The following is an 11,862-nucleotide window of genomic DNA, read 5'->3' as shown; positions in this document are numbered from 1 at the left end:
TAAAGCACAGAAAAAGGATTTCGATTTAATAGTACGTCGGTACGTTAAACGAAACCTTTAATACCAAACCGAGCAAGAGACGATCGATCAAGCCGAAAAAGATGCGTAATAACTAATAATATGACGTTTTAAGTTAATAAATGTCATGGTTTAAGTTTTTAAATCGGTTTTATATAAATTTTATTTTTTAGCCGAAAAACAACCGTTTTGGCCTCGTTTTAAGCCGAATTAAACGTTTAACCGAGAAACAAACTGAACCAGATTATCCAAAACATTATCCAGATCATGGAAATCCAAATGAGTGGACTATAATGAACTTGTGGGTCCCACCCCACTCCATCAACAAGTCCGATCGGACCATGTTGCACCCAACAACATTCATTTTTCTTTTTTACACAATCCCAACTCAACATCCTTCATTTCTCTCTAGTTCATAATCCAAAAACCGACAATTCTAGCAAGAATAACGAGGTAATGATCGTGTTATGTACGTGTTTATCTTTGTTTCTTGAGTTTTCTTTCAAGAAAATGAGGTTTCCAAGTGAAAAAGGGTGAAAACCCGAGATGGAACCGATTCTTGCATGATCAAGTGATGTATACAAGTTATACAAGGGATCTTGGTCCAAGAAAGGAGTTAAACGAATCAAAAACAAATTTTTATGGTTAAATCTTTGTTTTAGTATCATAACCGTAACCATGAAAGAAATGGCTTGATCGTGAGTGTAACTTGCTTGGTATTGTGGTATGTTGTTTGTAGGCTCTGTATTTAGTGGTAGATAAGGCGGAAAGATGAGTTTGTAGCTTGTAGTGGCGGAAAACGAAAGGTATATTCGGTTTTTGTCGGTGTATGTGTTTTTGGACAGATTGTTGGTCGTTTAGAGTTAGGTCACGAAATTTTACAGAGGTGTTAAACACATGGAAATATGAGTTCTGTGAATTTTTGGTAATTTTTGGATGAATGATGAATATTTGGTGAATTTAATGCTCGGTTTTGGCCAAAAATGGTGAAAAATAGTTAAATATCATGAAAAATTCTGGAAAGTTGTGGATAAGCTTTTCATATCATGTATAAGTCACACACAAAATTTGAGGTCCGTTGGAGAAGTCTAAGTAGGCTTTTCGGTTAAACGAGTTCTAGGGATTTCTAGCTCGGTTTTAGTGAAAATGGCATTTAAAAGAAGATTTTGGTTTTGGAAAAATTACAGGGGACTATGTGGATGGCAGGGGACATCCAGGAGAAATTTGGGATTTTTCTAAGATCGTTTGGTATTTACGACATATTTAGTGTTTAAATGGTGTTTAAAAATGGATAAGTAAATGTTAAATATAAGAATTAATTCTGGAAATATTTTTATAAAATTCCCCACTGTTAAAAAGTGATTTGTGCAAAATTTCAAGATCCGAGAGTAAACGGATAATTATTTGTGCTAATTATCAAACTTTTAAAGTAAAACGCGGTAAACCGGTAAAGTTCGCTTAAGCGAGCTGACTGGTGTACAAAAACCCTAAAAATGAACTATTTTCATATAAATGAGCTAAACAAGTAAAAATAAATCATCCGAAAATAATTCGGATGATTTGAGTAATTTTAATCTATTTTAACAGTTTCCGGTACGCCAAAGACGGAAACGGGTCCCGCGGCCAATCGGGACGTCTAAACCGAGCTATAATTTCAAATCTTTAATTAAATTATCAGTCAACCACTATTTACGGGTCGTGTGTGATTATATAAACAGAGTCCCCAGATGTACCGATTGATAAGGTTAAAGATTATATAAACAATGATTGTATAATAACGATCGTAGGGATCATATTATAGATTGGACGAGTTAATTGATAATGATTGTTGTTACCTGCTTGCATGTGCTAAGGTGAGTTTTCACGAGCCCCTTTTTTTACTGAACTGTTTTAAATATTTTCTCGGGGCGGAAAGCATGTTTTTATCAAAATGATTAAGTACGTGCTGAACGCATGGAAATGAATGTATTTATATAATGTTTAATGTACGGGAATCGTACGGTAATGTATTGAAATGGTAATTGTTTGAGTTGTTAATATTGTAAGGTCCCGCAACAGTTTCTGTGGTAACAGAGTTCCCAGAGGTTATTGGAAGTATGTTTCTGGGGTAACAGAGTTCCCAGAGGTTATTAAATGTGTTTCTGGGGTAACAGAGTTCCCAGAGGTTATTGGAAATGTGTTTCTGGGGTAACAGAGTTCCCAGAGGTTATTAAATGTGTTTCTGGGGTAACAGAGTTCCCAGAGGTTATTGGAAGTATGTTTCTGGGGTAACAGAGTTTCCAGAGGTTATTAAATGTCTTTATTGGTTGACAGTGTCTCCAGATAATATTATGTTATGATATGGATTTATCATGGTTTACTAAAATTGTGAAACTCACCAACTATTCGTAGTTGACCCGTTTTCTCACATGCTTTTCAGGTACAACTAAGATAAAGTGATTGATTACGTGCTAAGTGCTTGATGTGTGTAAGTTTTGCGTGCTGGACGTTAGGATACATTATGACAGATAGAATTATGAATCGTATTGTATGAAGTGTGTATCACCTAGACGATAATGAAAGACGAGACAATGTAATTTTGAAGTATATTAATACATTCGATTTTCTTTATAAACAATGTGGTTGATATCAGAGGTGTCTGTCGCATCCCGTTTACGTTTCCGCTGCGGTCACGGGGTGTTACACATAAGAAACCCGATTTGTGTGTCAAGGCATAATTAAATATATTAACATCTAGACATTCTTAACAAAGTAACAAACCTAGCTTATTTTCCAACATACCTTAACAAAGCCGACTTGCTTGTCAAGTCGTAATTCAAGATATGATCGAATATCTACAAATTCTTTACAAACCTACCTTATTGACAAGATCCTTATTAAACCCGGCTTGTTTATCAAGACATAATCCAAGATATAAACATCTAGATATTCTTAACAAACCTAATTTGTTTGCCAAAATACTTAATAAAACCAACTTGTTTGTCAAGACACAATCAAAAATTAAAACCAGTAAATTATACATATAGTAAGGTCTATTGTTACCATTCTTATATTAATTATAAGAAACCATATTTGTAATAGATATGAAATTTATATCAAAATATTAATAAAAAAACCATACGGTAATTATGTATTTAATTTAATTTAATTATATATTTAAATGTTATACATTAACCAAAAATAAAAAATATTTAATTAAATACAAAAATACAAAAGGAAAGGTAAATAATAAATAGCATAGGGTGAGCTCAAGATTGAATATCGTGCTGACAGCTGTCCCTGCCAGTCAAGGCGGTGGTTTTCCCTTGTATAAATACCATCAATCATCACCATCTACACTCCTCGTACCAACACAAATCATCAAGACAAGACACCGAGGAGTATTTACGTACGACAATGTCTGGTCAAGTAATTCGATGCAAAGGTAACCCGTAATCAATTCTCCGTTTTCCTATTTTATTTTATTTGATCTGATCGTCATTCATTTCCGTTGTTAATTCTCATTTCTTTTTACCCAAATAGTAATAATAATGTTATGATCACAAGATCTATGAATGAATATGGTTTTTAAAATAAAAGACATATATAGTTTTGTTACCCAAAAGGGTTTTTGTTTCGCTGTACGTATTCACATTTGTATTGTGATTGTAGCGGCCGTGGCTCGTGAAGCCGGGAAGCCGTTGGTGATCGAGGAAGTGGAGGTGGCGCCACCGCAGAAAATGGAAGTCCGGTTGAAGATTCACTTCACCTCCTTGTGTCACACTGATGTTTACTTCTGGGAAGCCAAGGTCACATTAATTAATTACCTCCATATACTTCATGTTAATTTTGTTATTAATATTGTATTATTATTGTTATTATGCCTAATCTTCTTACTGTATTTTGATCAAGATCCCTTATTGTTGTTCTTGTTTGTGGGAATTAGACACTCTCTCACTATTTTGTGTCTTTTTTAATAGAAAAAAATATATGAAGTTAATTTATTATATTTTCAACCAGCCTTAGCTAAACCGGAATTTTGAAAATAAACTTAATATCTGTTTTAGGTTATTATCTCCTGCTTAAATATTTTATTAAAAAAACTAGATTTTTATTTTATATTTTAATAGCCTAAATTTTTGTAGAATGTTTATATTCAATTTGAATTGTGGTAATAGTTTTAAATCAAGAAAGTGATTTTAACCAAAGTTTTACTTTAGTTACATGAGGAGGAGCTCTATTTTAAAGATCAAGTTGATTTTTTCAAGTTCAAATGTTCGAGTCCGTTTTTATTTTTTGCCTTCGAGTTTGTAGCAAGCCAATATTGAGTAATGCGAGCGGCTTGCTTCTTTAAAAAGTAAAGACTTTTACCCATCGAAAACATTAATTATTTCTTAACTAATTACCTTGCATGTGCGAAATACGCCTTATACTTTGCAAGATTGTCATCTTTTAACATATAATATCAATCATTAACTTAACACTATGGTTGAATGTATTGCAGGGACAAAACCCCTTGTTTCCTCGCATATTAGGCCACGAAGCCGGAGGGTATAGATTATGCTGAAACTTTTATAAACTTCTTTAATTGCATAATGCAATTAAATTTCTCTTATTAATTTTATTATTGTTCTACAGTATTGTAGAGAGTGTCGGTGAAGGTGTGACCGAACTGAAACCCGGGGACAAAGTCCTTCCGATATTCACAGGAGAATGTGGCGAGTGCCGTCCTGCAAGTCAGAAGACAGTAACATGTGTGATCTTCTAAGGATTAATACTGATAGGGGTGTTATGATTAATGATGGAAAGTCAAGGTTTTCGAAAGATGGTCAACCGATCTACCATTTTCTCGGGACCTCAACGTTTAGCGAGTACACTGTTGTTCATGCAGGCTGTGTTGCTAAAATCAACCCTGATGCTCCACTTGATAAAGTCTGTGTTCTCAGCTGTGGCATTTCCACAGGTTTGTTTTACTTTTGGCTCGTTTGAAATAAACGCAACTGAAATCGACTTATTTAACATGTTTTTGTTCTTTTGGATATGAAGGAATGGGTGCAACTTTGAATGTGGCGAAACTGAAAAAGGGTATGACTGTTGCTATATTTGGGCTAGGAGCTGTCGGGCTTTCTGTAAGTTGACTTTGACTTTTTTCGGTTTGTATGCTTGACTTTGTAAATTGCGGAAAGTGCTGACTTTGACTTCTTTTGATTCTCAGGCGGCTGAAGGAGCTCGCATTGCGGGTGCTTCTAGGATCATTGGTATTGATCTGAATGCCAGTAGGGCCAATGAAGGTGAGTCGGTCAATGTTTGACTTTTATGAGTCAAATGACTTGGTTTTTAATGTTGTACTTTTGTTTGATAACAGCCAAGAAGTTTGGTGTTACTGAATTTGTGAATCCAAAAGATCATGATAAGCCGATCCAAGAGGTTGTTTTCTAGCTCAACATGTTCTAATCATATACACACGTATGTATAATCTGTTTTTGACTGACTTTGATATTTTTATAGGTCATTATTGCTATGACTGATAGTGGTGTTGACAGAAGTGTTGAGTGCACTGGAAATGTGAAGGCTATGATCTCAGCTTTTGAATGTGTTCATGATGTAAAACATTTTCAAACCCTTGTTTACTATTTGAATACGGGACCATTTTGACCCGTTTGACTTATATCCCAAATGGGCTGAATTAGTAAAACGGGTCAAATTAGTCGAATGGGACAAATTAAGCAAACAGGCCGAATAGTCAAATGGGTCGAATTAGATAAAACTGTCCTTGTATATACTCTATGAATTGGCGATAGATCTGGCTATTTCAGCCTGCTTGACAACAGGACGAGTCAGTCAAATGAGCCGAGTTTGTCAAAACACACTTTTTGGTTATTGTTTGCAGAGCTTTCCGTTTCGACCTGCTTAACTTATTTGTGTCAAACGGGTTCAAAATGTTTTCAATGCTTTCAACCTCAACATCTGTACAAAATGACATATTTAACCCTGACCCGTTCCTACCTACCTGTCCATCTTGCCACCTTTAATAAATCGGATGTTATACGAGTACTTTGTATAACCTGGAGTTGTTTTTGTTTGTATATAGGGTTGGAGTGTGGCTGTTCTTGTTGGTGTCCCGAATAAAGACGATGAATTCAAAACACTTCCTATCAATTTTTTGAATGAGAGGACTCTGAAGGGTACCTTTTTCGGTAACTATAAGCCCCGTACCGATATTCCCGGTGTTGTCGAGAAATACATGAAAAAGGTGAACTTTTAGTTTTTCTATTTCCCCTTTTTTCATGACATTATAATATTGTTGTATAATAACTAACACATGTTTGTTTTGTGGTGCAGGAGTTGGAAGTTGAGAAGTTTATAACTCACACTATTGGTTTCTCAGAAATCAACAAAGCGTTCGACTACATGCTTAAAGGTGAAAGTGTGCGTTGCATCATCAAAATGGATGCTTAGGCGCGTGCTTCATGTTTGTGTATTAATAATATGGCTATTTAGTATATGATAAGTATGCAGAGAGGAATAAAAATAAAGCTTGTAACAATGGGACTTATAATTCCCATGGAAGCTAGGTTAATAACACTTTTGTATGGTTTAATTATATTCAATCATACAAGTTTTTGGTACATGCCAGGCTAAGTGATATGTGTGTTGTTGGTTTAGATGTGTCTGAATTTGTACTAAAAGTTAATGTGTGATACTTGGTAGCAAATACTATCAATTTTGTAAACAAAAATTGTTCAAAATATGTGGTTGGTAAATTGTATTTGTATTTATAAATAAGAGGTAATCAAATCATTTTGTTAAAAATAAACGTAATTTTTGATGATAACCAAATATATGATTTCTCATAGGACCCTAAAATTTACATATTTGACACTTCTTAAAGGAAAACTGAAAATGACCTTTTAAAATCTTTGGAGGTGCTTACAATAAAAACAAGCTACAACTCTACAACCTTAACATTGAATTCAAGGCATGTTCCTTGAAACTTCAAAGACATGTGCTAGCTACTCTATTCGATCTCTACTATAAATACCAATCTACAAAATCTCTTATTTCACATCAAACCCATCTCAAAGACTTGGATCAAACACATCAAAAGAGTTCAATAATGACCACCATATTCATTGTTTTTGTTTCGTTCGGATGTGTGTTTGGCCTTGGAGTCGTGACAATTGCTTTGTGGTGCTTGATCAAGAAATGGAAATGCAGCAAAACAACTGAAAAAAATGAAATGGTGCATGTCGACGAGCATTTGAAGGTGCATAAGGATATTGTGCAAGGTCCAGACGGCATGAAAGCGGTGGCCATTACCATTGATGATGATTTGCATGTTCATGATGAAGAAGAGTGTGTCAAGAATGAGAAGCTTGGGAAAGCTTCAACTTCTCAAGCTTGAAATGAAGTTGAATCATGAAAATTGTATTTTTATAACGATTATTATCGAATAAAATAAGATCCAAATTTTATAATGTTTAATTCAACGGTATATGTTGTACTAACCAACTTCTAAACATAAGTGTCACGTGACACACAAATATAATTCTTTTAATAATTAGAATTATATTGTATCTGATATGGTTCTAATTGTGTTATTCACATTTGTTATCACGTTAACTTACAAAATATTTTCAAAGCCTCATTAGTAAATAATATATTTTGGGCATATTCACTACTACAAAACAAAACCGGGCATTTGTGATGGTAACTAGCCGTAGCAAAAACCTCCGTCGCTAATCCATTTGTGGCGACTGAAGTCAAATTGACCTGATTTTAGCAACTAAATGACATTTTTAATATTTGCAACGGATATGTGACCATCATATTTGCAACCGCCTAGGACTGGAAAGCCATAATCTTATAGTTTTGATTTATTACTTATTAGATGTTTAGTTATTTGTGATCGACTTAACACAACCCTTCTCCAAATATGAAATTCGGTGGGTGATACCCCGTTTTGTAGCACCGTCCACTAATACCAATCATGAACATTGACATAACATAGCATAACATAACATACCATAACAAAAATTGGTCATTTTCATACTGCTATGAGGCCTTACAATGTAAGATGATCTTCTATATTAATAGCTAATATTCCTTGTAGCCCCTAAAATTATACATATCAACATATCATCAAATCAAGCCGTATTCGTAATCACTTTTTCTAGCATGTTCTTAGATTGATCATTTAATCTACAGATGATTTGGGTTGCTGCTGCTGCTGCTGTATTTGGTGGTTATAACCCACTTGTTGTGGAGGGTAGTTTGCATATCCCGGTGGTCCTGCAGTGGGTGGATTGAACCAGCCAACGCCGGTACCGTATTGAGGGCAGTTTGCATATCCTGGTGACTGATGGTACGCCGGAACCATCCCTTGTTGGTTATATGTAGTCGCCGGAGGATGAGAACTGCCAGCAGCGTCTCGAGCCGGACAAACTTTGTCTCTAAATTGGTGCGAAAATGTAAATGTACCAACGGATTTTCCTCTCAAGGATTGCACCTGTATTATGCATGCCATTAATAAGTTTAAAATATGCTATTTAGGAAAACTGAACTAATATATACTGTATTTAATAATGGTATTATATATATAGCGTCTCGATCAAATACAAATAATATAAATGTGATAAACGTGAGAATCAAGTAGTATAATTATATTATATACAAGTAGAGTAGTTTTGTAATTACTTAATAGCCAGAGTAATTACATAATACTCTATGACGTAATTACAAATTACTCTAATTGTATATATGATTATCCTACTTGATTCTCACGTTTACCACGTTAATTTCATTTATACGTTAACTTTCCCATATACATATAAACGTAATATACATAATTTATTTTAGATTTTTTCTATATTACAATAAAACCTTTTTTAAAGTTGAGACGTTCAAAATTTTAGGTATATATATCATGCTATTAGAGAGACTAAATTATATGTTAAATAAAAACGAAAAAGTAAATAAATAATTAAAGGGAAAAGTTAACTTACAAATTAAATTAACGTGCTAACTCGAAGATTCAAGTAATGTAATTATATATACAAGTATTTAATTATATCATAGTATAATTACATTAGTTATAGTTACACTATGTTGTATATGTATTTACTTTACTTGATTTTAACAATTAATACATTAATTTAATCTGTATTTAATTTAAACCCAACTATAAATGTCACATTAGCTAATGCAACTTTTCTTTAAAACTCTAAAGCATAAATTTGAAACGAAAAAAGAGAAAAGAAAAAAAACATGTTTACCGGTTTTATGTTGAAAACAGCAAAAATCATCTAAATAACTAAATAACACTTGTACGTTGTTCATTAATAATTTAATAAAATAATAAGTAGGCATATATGCAAGTGTTAAATAACACTTAAAACAAAAAGATTTAAATGTATTATGCGGCCGGCTTTAGTACGTAGTATTCAAAATATTTGTTATGAAATAACACTCCTCTCAATTTCTATAGAGTGCCATGCATGAATAAATAACTGTATATTCATGACTTCATGTTGGGTCGAAGCATGTATAATAGCTAAGAATAAAGAAGCTCACAAAACACTTCTCAACATTATGCGAATTTTACAGTTCTCAACGTATTTTGTATTTTAACGCCTACCGAATTTTTCAAATTTAAACTCGTTTCAAATTCCTACATTTACAAATTTGAATTGTTAATATTAACATGACTAATAATAACCTGGTAGTCGACGACATGTTCGGAAGCAGTGGAGTTTGTCTCAAGAAGTTCACTGACCGGAATAGACACCTCACCAATGTCTTTATCACCACACATACGTTGTTGCCAGAGAACAAAGAGGAGTGTGGTGGTATGAATAGCCGACTCCTCCACCGGAAACTTGATCCGGTGGTTCCATTTAGGGTTCCGCCCTTGCGATGAATGTGTCCTTTTTTCGACCACCGAGTTACCATTTAACAACGAAACGACGACGTACACCCTCATCCTGAACGAAAACAAGAAATTCTCTAGACCACTGGCGGAGATCACCGTGATATCCAACGGCCGGTAATTATCCATGCTTTTGTCTTGTTGTTTTTGCTTTCTTGATCTTTTTCATACAACCCGAACCATACGATCAAATGTAGGTTCTGAGGCATGAAAAAAATCAAGAAATTAGGGTGTGTGTGGGGTAAATATGGAGAAATTTAATTTTTAGATACAGCAAAAGTGGTGGTGGTAGGGTGGGTAACCGCGGTGGAGTTGGTGGCCCTACGGTGGCTAGGATTAAGGAGGACTTGTAACATGTTACCGGAAAAAGGATATGGATATATAGGAGAGATGATGTGAAGGATGGAGGAGAGAGATTAGTGGGTTGCCATTGTTTTTCTAATTTACAAGCATGCAAATTCAAGAAAATGTAATTAGAATTTATAGACTAATTAATAGAAGCTTCAAGTTTAGTATATGATGATGAAAAGGTTATATATAACTTATAGGTTCCTTAAAAAAGGTACAAATAGATCGACTTTATAATATTTTCTATCACAATTTTGTTTTAAGGTAATTTTGTTTTAAGGTGTAAATGAGTCGAGCTAGTATATATGAACCGATCTAGTGGTGGATGTTGCTTATAATCATCTACCCCTCAATTTTTCATCAACAGTGTAAATTTTTTTCTTTTTGGGTCGTTTTTGTATTTCGCTATCCTTGAAAAATTATCATGTTACCCTTATTTGTTTAAAGGTCAACCAAATTAAAAGTTCAAATTAAATAAGCCTAAACAAATTTATAGTCCAAAGCAAATAAAAACTTCTTTTTTTTTTCTTTTGTTTAAACTAGAAACATTAAACAGAAACATACTCAAATATAAACATACTCAACAAAATCATCATTTTTAAAAAGTTCAAATCAAATAAAACTTAAACAAAGTTTATAGTCCAAAGCAAGTAGAAACCATTAACCTTTTTTTTTCTTTTGTTTAAACAAGAAACTTCAAACAGAAACAGGCTTAACTGAATCATCATCTTGAGGTTGAATTTTTTAATTCAGTTTTGGATATACAAATTCAAGAACTTGAAATTAGATTTAGTGAGATCTCAACTAGTTTGTTAGAAAATATATATGGGTTAAATCTTGAGATTCATTTTCCAAGTTTGACACATCTAAGATAGTGGCATTTTCGAAAATGTATCCAGATGATTTTAGTAATGAAGTAAAAGGGTGTATTTCGGGGGATCGTACGACCTTTTATCACACTTGAAAGGAAGATGATAAATTTGCAAAATTGGGTGAATTTGTAACATTGCTCGTGTAATGGTGGAAATTAGAAAACACACTACTTTTCCTTTGGTTTATCAAATATTAAAGCTAATGTTGGTTTTACCGATTACAACTGCAACCGTTGAAATATGTTTTTTTTTTCAAAAATGAAGCTTATCAATATGGGTTTACGTAAGCGAACGTGTGTTAAGTATTTGAACAATGCTTTAATTTGTGTAGTCGAAAGAGAAATGTTCGGTAAAGTATAAGAATATGATGTAATTACTCGATTTCAAGCTTTCAAAAATCGAATTAATAGGAGAAATTTGCACCATATGTATCATGTTTATATTTTTGTTTCGTTTACATTGTACGAGATATGATAAAAAAAATTGAACGTTACCCCTGAGATTTATGTCTAGATCCGCCATTGCATAACTTAGACAATTGTACCATCTGGGACTCTATGGGTATTTTAATAAATAAAAGGATTAACTTAATGACTCTTAAAAAGGTTAATTATGGGCTAAAATGTCATGCAGCTAATTGTTTATGGAAAACCCCTTTACTATAGTTACATCATCAAAACAAACATTTAAGCTCTCATCTCAAATTCAAGAAACTAT

General features: G+C 33.5%; 1 protein-coding gene and 1 pseudogene across 2 annotated transcripts; one reads left to right on the top strand and one right to left on the bottom strand.

The window, feature by feature from the left end:
* The first annotated feature begins 3,321 nt into the window (after window positions 1-3,321).
* Window positions 3,322-6,623, top strand: LOC143537699 (alcohol dehydrogenase 1-like; annotated as a pseudogene). Its single transcript, XR_013136108.1, has 10 exons — window positions 3,322-3,442; window positions 3,670-3,806; window positions 4,502-4,548; window positions 4,636-4,960; window positions 5,044-5,126; window positions 5,213-5,288; window positions 5,363-5,424; window positions 5,506-5,601; window positions 6,089-6,250; window positions 6,340-6,623. The product of XR_013136108.1 is annotated as an alcohol dehydrogenase 1-like (transcript).
* Window positions 6,624-8,194: 1,571 nt separating this feature from the next.
* Window positions 8,195-10,054, bottom strand: LOC143537692 (protein SRC2 homolog). The gene is made up of 2 exons (XM_077031403.1): window positions 9,716-10,054; window positions 8,195-8,506 (listed from the first exon to the last, which is right to left on the bottom strand). Exons 1-2 carry the CDS (start codon window positions 10,052-10,054, stop codon window positions 8,195-8,197), a joined length of 651 nt encoding a protein of 216 aa, XP_076887518.1.
* Between the last annotated feature and the right edge of the window lie 1,808 nt (window positions 10,055-11,862).

Source organism: Bidens hawaiensis, unplaced genomic scaffold (assembly GCF_021521415.1).
Source record: "Bidens hawaiensis isolate Kalapana, Puna unplaced genomic scaffold, B.hawaiensis_p1.1 tig00011275_1, whole genome shotgun sequence".
NCBI lineage: Eukaryota > Viridiplantae > Streptophyta > Magnoliopsida > Asterales > Asteraceae > Bidens > Bidens hawaiensis.
Note: the sequence above shows the minus strand (reverse complement) of the source record. Positions and strands in the feature narration are given on the sequence as shown.